The sequence below is a fragment of the Nymphaea colorata genome, chromosome 1 (genome assembly GCF_008831285.2).
Source record: "Nymphaea colorata isolate Beijing-Zhang1983 chromosome 1, ASM883128v2, whole genome shotgun sequence".
In the NCBI taxonomy this organism is placed as follows: Eukaryota; Viridiplantae; Streptophyta; class Magnoliopsida; order Nymphaeales; family Nymphaeaceae; genus Nymphaea; species Nymphaea colorata.
This window is the reverse complement of record NC_045138.2, coordinates 24373721-24379919: the sequence shown is the minus strand read 5'-3', so window position 1 is coordinate 24379919 and position 6199 is coordinate 24373721. Positions and strand designations below refer to the sequence as shown.

At 42.4% G+C, this 6199-nt stretch overlaps 1 protein-coding gene across 4 annotated transcripts; it reads right to left on the bottom strand.

Annotated features, from left to right (window-relative positions):
* Positions 1-687: 687 nt before the first annotated feature.
* LOC116245974 (pentatricopeptide repeat-containing protein At1g03540) lies at positions 688-5477 on the bottom strand. Of its 4 annotated transcripts, XM_031617631.2 has the most exons (3): positions 5223-5477; positions 4945-5038; positions 688-4523 (listed from the first exon to the last, which is right to left on the bottom strand). In XM_031617631.2, the coding sequence occupies exon 3, from the start codon at positions 3449-3451 to the stop codon at positions 1511-1513; it is 1941 nt and encodes a 646-aa protein (XP_031473491.1). In that variant the 5' UTR covers positions 3452-4523; positions 4945-5038; positions 5223-5477; the 3' UTR covers positions 688-1510. The 4 variants fall into 4 exon arrangements, with proteins under 4 accessions (XP_031473491.1, XP_031473488.1, XP_031473489.1 ...); XM_031617628.2 differs by having other exon boundaries at positions 688-3486; positions 4191-5477; XM_031617629.2 differs by having other exon boundaries at positions 4812-5477.
* Positions 5478-6199: the final 722 nt, after the last annotated feature.

The following is a 6199-nucleotide window of genomic DNA, read 5'->3' as shown; positions in this document are numbered from 1 at the left end:
TGTAAATGTTGGGTACTCTTAAGGAACTAACAACAAGATTAAGGTATACTTAAATGTGACGTAAGTATAGATTAACCTTAATTAACATAAGTTTAATTTAAACTATTTCATAATTAAGAGTTACTAAATACCTAATGTAATTAGCTTGAAAATTGGAGACAAGATTGAAAAATAAAATAAGGGGGAGGTCGATGCACGACCCCCATTTCAAAACCAAAAGCGAGAGAAAGGGATAAAAGAGAGAGAGAGAAAGGGAGGGAGGAGAATGGTCGTTTGACAGTTTTGGGTTCAGGTATGGTGTCCCTTGCTTCCCTTTTTGCTTTCGAAAATGATTTTGATTCAATTAATGCATAATTTCACACCATATTTTTGGAATCATACTTTTGTTTGACGAAAAATGGCGCAGATTGGAATATTATGCAAACCCCCAACTAGCCAGTTTGTGAAATAGCACCTTGCAGCTAGTTTTTGAATTGCCCCAGCCAGTAGTTTGCCAGTCGTCGGCGGCTGGGTACACATGTTTAATAACATCGGGCTGTTGTTTCAAGAAATGTAATATGATTCGATTGTTAGAAAATAAAAACAACATTCATAATTACATTAGATTTACAGAAATATGAAGATGGTCTTATTGAATCATGTCTTTTACAAACATATGTTCTAAAAATATAATATTTTCAGAAAATATTGAAAAGATAAAATAACAAATCAGTTCCATTCCAGCAATTAAAGAATTACAAATTGCTGAAAGGGCGGGCAAGGATTCAAGTAACAACATCACCACTTCCGGTGATATCCCGTAAACAATCTTTGGTCCTTTCTTTCTGAAAGCTCAGTTGCCATTGTTTTCGGCTCGAAGAGATGGAACAGAAGAAGAACGGTTCACACTTCAGCCAAATGCCTTGCGTTTACTCGACCACCTTCTTTGTCGTCATCCAGTCACACTGCTTCTCAACACAGAACCTTTTCCCTCATTCTGTTGGCGACCATACGGGGTAGAGCTACAAGGGGTATTGGTGACACGTAAACAAAGCATGCACTTCATCCCTGGATAGCCAAAGTTTGAACACTTCCATTCATTTAGCAGCCCCTTCTTCGGCACCATCAACAGAAGCTTGTTGCTTCCATGAACAAGGAACTTACTGCTTGTGGCTGTTCACCAAAACAATATCAGAAGTGCCTCTAAGTGGGCAGCAGCCTATCTGGATGAGACCAAAACCATGTCAAACTTTGGTTTTAGCATAAAAAACTAGTTAAACAACTCGAGACATAGCCTGTCTGGATAGCACCAACACCATGCTAAAAATTTGGTTTTAGCATCACAAACTAGTTCCAAATGCTTGTTTTGAGCCTAAAAACAAGTTTGACAAGGTCCAAGCTTGTCCATGGATCCTAGCTCTTTCTGCTGAGCCAGATTAGCCCGGCACACCCAATTCTGTTTGGCAAACAAGCCCTCCATCCAAGTCCATCTTTGGTTTTCGAGTTTAAAATGCAAAGTTCATGAACGCCCTCAGTTTACGGCGGCATTCTTAAGGACGGCTTCTGCTTCAAGGTCTATCGTCCTCTCACTACTCGTATCACAAGTTGGACAGGAAGTCAAGCTCTTCTTAACTTCAATCCAACTCTTTCCTGGTGTCTTTCTGATCCCTCTATCTTTCATCAAACTCCTCATCCTTTCGGCATCATGCCACTGGCCTACTGCAGAGTATAGATTTGCTAGAAGAATGTAGCTCAGATGGTTCGCTGGTTTCAGTTTGATCATCCTTGATGCAACTCGTTCTGCTAGACTCAAGTTGGAATGAGCAGCACATGAACCAAGGAGAGCTGCCCATAACGAGAAATCATGTACGAATTTTGAGTTCTTTATCAAATGCTCGGCTTCTTCCAATACTCCTGCTCGGCCAAGAAGGTCCACCATGCAAGCATGATGCTCAATTCCGGGACTTATCCCGTAGATCTCAACCATGGACTTGAAATGCTTTCTTCCTTGTTCAATTAAACCAGAATGACTACATGCGAATAGTACACCTACAAACGTAATATAATCTGGCAGCATTCCTTCCTCAACCATCTGATCGTATATTTCTAAAGCATCCACGCCTCTGCCGTTCTGTGCTAGACCCCTGATCATCGTGTTCCAAACAATCATATTCCTAACTGGGCACCGTTGGAAAACACAGCGTGCATCTTGTACACTTCCACATTCAGAATACATGTCAATAAGAGCAGACTCAACAACAACATTTCCACGTTCTCCACCTGTTCTAAGAAATCTGCCATGGATCTCTTTGCCCTGCTTCAAGGCCTGAAGCGTTGCGCATGCCCTGAGGATGGTCCCATAGCTATAATGGTCATTTCCCATACCAACTCTCTGCATCTCCCTAAACAACTCCAGCACTGATTCACCTTCATCATTTTCACAATATGCACAAAGCATGCAGCACCAAGTCACCATGTTCTTCTGCGGCATTCTATTGAACACTTCGCGTGCAATCAAAATGTCCCCACATTTCCCATACATATCAACCAGGGCGCTTCCGATCACGGCATTAACCTCAATCCCATCCACAACCAACCTCGAATGCAGCTGCCTTCCTGGCCCTACTAATCCTAAATTCCCACAAGCCGACAGTGCAGTGCCGAAAGCAAACCCATCACACATCGAATCCCCACCATCTTTCTGCTGCATCAGCAAAAACCACTCCAACGCTTGTTTGTACCTCTCCTTCTGCACAAAGGCAGCGATCATAGTCGTCCAAGAAACCGCATCTCTGTGGGGCATTTCACCAAACACTTTCTGCGCATCATCTAGACACCCGCATTTGCCATACATATCAATAAGCGCGCTACTGATAATGCAGTTGTCGTCGAAGCCTCGGTCGATTACGAATCGGTGGAAGAACCTACCCAATCTAACATCGTTCATTTCCGCACAAACCTTGATCATGATCGACAGAGTAAATTCGTTAGGCACGATACAGCTCTGCCGCATCGAGTCAAACAACGTCAGAGCATCCCGATGTCTACTCATCTTGGAATAACTCGAGATCATCGACGTCCATGAAACTACATCCTTGATCCTTAAGTGGTCGAACACGCATTGGGCTTCCGCGACGTCGCCGGACTTGAAGTACAAAGAGAGGAGGCTGTTGCCAACGAAACGATCGGAGTCCAGGCCGGACTTGACGCAGAGGGAGTGAACGGAGGCGGCAGTTCGTGGGAAGTTGGTCCTGGCGCATGCCTGTAGGAGAGAAGCATAGACGACGGGCCGGACGCCGAGCCGGCGGTGGTCGACCACTGCGTTGAGTGCCTCAATGGCTTCAGGGATGCGACCATCTTTGCACAGGCGAAGTACATGTGATGCTAATGGCGATTGTGAGGGGCGACCAATCGCTTTGGCCTGGGAGACGGAGGTGGCGATGAAACGACGGACTGCAAGGGCCACCTTCATCAACGACGGACTGCAAGGGCCACCTTCATCAACGGCTGCAAAATAACACCCTTAAGTCGCTATCAACCTGAACATAATCTACATCAAGAAAACGAGAGGTTCAGCCATAGGCATAGTAGTCGCTTTATCATAAAATTCACTTCAAAGGATGTTCAATTGAATGATATTTTTGTTTTTTTTAAGTTCGTATATGATATATATAAACAATGAACTCTGGCATATAAAAGTGTATATGCATGGTATATTGTATTAACACTTACCTGTGCATTCTCCACCATGAATTATAATTAGAAAATACTTTCATCAGTTACTTTATTTTTCCACAGTTTTCTCCATATAATGATTCATTTCATAGCATCGATTTTTGCAACTTTTGAGCTTCTAACTGGAATGGATGATTAAATGAACGATATTTCGGATTTTCAAGTTCATACATATAAACAACAAACTCTACATATAAAAGTGCATATACATTGTATACAGTTAACACATAATTGTTCATTCTTCGTACTAAACTGTAATTAGAAAACACTTTATATTCATAGCTTTCTTCACATAATGGTTCTCCACAATTATTCGTATCATATAGACAATGTCTGCGCTGTAGCATCCTACTACATGTCGTAGTCCTCATATTTTCAAAAGATCCATCAATTAATTTCAACGTCTCAAAGCTCAAAAGCAGCCACGGAAAAATGCTGGTGAAAGAACGTGGTCATGGTTCGCAGAAAGAACTTACAATAAAATAAGTCTAATTCATCAATGCCGCCTGAGGATAAGAAGAACACCAGTCTAAATTATGCACTGCAGAGGAATGTATCTTTTTCATTGCTAAGATATTGTCTCTGTAGAACTACAGATGTAGGACGGGAACAGTGACAAAATCGATACATAAAATTCAATCACTTCAAATAACAAAAACAAAGAATCTCTGTTGCTTATCAACGAAGTTGCCAAAAGGAAATGCACGTCTCCTGTTGGCAGAAACCTCGATCTTGTAAGTAACCTCCTCATCCTCGGATGCTTCTTCTTCCAGGTGTCTTTCCTTCCTGATTATGGTCTTTTCCGTCGTCTACGAATTTTCACAACGTAAAGCGTGAATGAGTTCACAAGCAAGAAAGTGGCCCTAATAAATGAAAAACGAATCAACCAAACACTCTGTGAACTTAACAAGGAGAAATCACAGCTTCTCCATCCAAACTACAGGAAACTCGATTTCACTTGCGCTCACTCCCCCAGAAAAAGGGAAACTCAAAACATACGGAACTATGCTTTCACCAGATTAAAAAAAAAAAAAAAACCAAAAAACTTAGAAAGAAAGCGTATTCGAATGAACTCGCGACATCGTCGAGCTCGATACCAAAATCGAAGCGTGGGGACTCGAACTCTTCTTCTTGTGCTGATTCAGATATAGGACAGAACGCAACGAAATTCAGCAGTTCAGAAATGCCGAAGCAAACGAAAGCGGAAGGAGCATGAGAGAAGATCGTAACGAAGGATCCTCGCAGCTATAAGACCTCCCGAGAGCTACGAAGAGAAGGTCCCGTCTAACTTGAACCGTCGGCATCGCGGAATGGCCTTCTTTCCCTGCAGAATCAGAACCACGGAGAGGGAGAGACAGAATTAGGGTTCTTGAGGTCCGATCCAATAACCGGTCAGACTATTTGGGTTCAATGTTGGCATAAACTCGGCGCCGTCGTTGAAGATGAGGGACAAAAAGACATGGTCCGGTGGTCGTCGACCGAGCTCGGGCTAGGTGAGAGGAGTTCACCTGAACATGTCCCAATGATCAACCGCAACTTATGGAGATGTACTTGTGAGGTAGCAGCTCTCCACGAATTCGGTTGCACCTTTGTGTGCTGCCCGAACGTTATATTAGCAAGTAAAGCACAACCGGTAAATAAAAACGAGTATGTATAAGAACATTGGAAGGGTATTTGATTTTTGTTCTTGAAAATGGCAGAAATGGAACGTTCAGATTCCATGGCGTCCCAGGAACGAGAAGAGTAGACGCTGGCCCGAAAAGGGTGTGGTTCAAGTATTCAACCCTGATGGAAGGCGGAGCGCGGAACACGCACGTCTACCAATCAAACGGCCTCTTAGAAAAACAAATCGGTCTAGTTTCTGCATTATGTGCAGTTTTAACACTTGGATGGAAAAATGTTTTGATTACGACTACAAATAGAATCAGAACAATAAATGTCAGCTAATATGTCTGCAACATAATCACAGAACAGAGACAATATAGCTTTGCTTTGAGTTGGGAGACCTTCAGCCCTCGGTTTCTACTCCAACCATCCTTCATGGACTGAGTAGCCGTTTGATTCATCTGGTCCTAAATCTTCGGGATTTAAGATCTTCAAGATCGAACTTCGCCGCTTTGATTTTGAATTACACTTTTGGCCTTATGCAAAATGAAGTCAGAGGATCTCTATGTGGATCTAAGTCTATCATAAGATACTTAGTTGATGAACTATCAATCTAGTACAGGAAGACATATCACATATGCATAGATATAAAAGGAGGGTAATCAAATAACCATAGTTCAGATCCACAAATTACCAAAAGTGGCATAAATAAATTGAATAAAAAGGCACCATCAAATGTGAATCCCACAAGCTTATTGATAGCCAGGTCAAGCAAGCGATGGAGTCAGATTCAGACTTGAAACACAATACCAATTGCAAGCCCAGAAACGGATCACCACAATTAAACTAGACCTCTTCCCTCTTCCGAGACAACCAAACC

Coding starts and splice junctions, on each gene's coding strand:
- LOC116245974 (XM_031617628.2), bottom strand. CDS start 3,451: ATGAAGGTGGCCCTTGCAGTCCGTCGTTTCATCGCCACCTCCGTCTCC.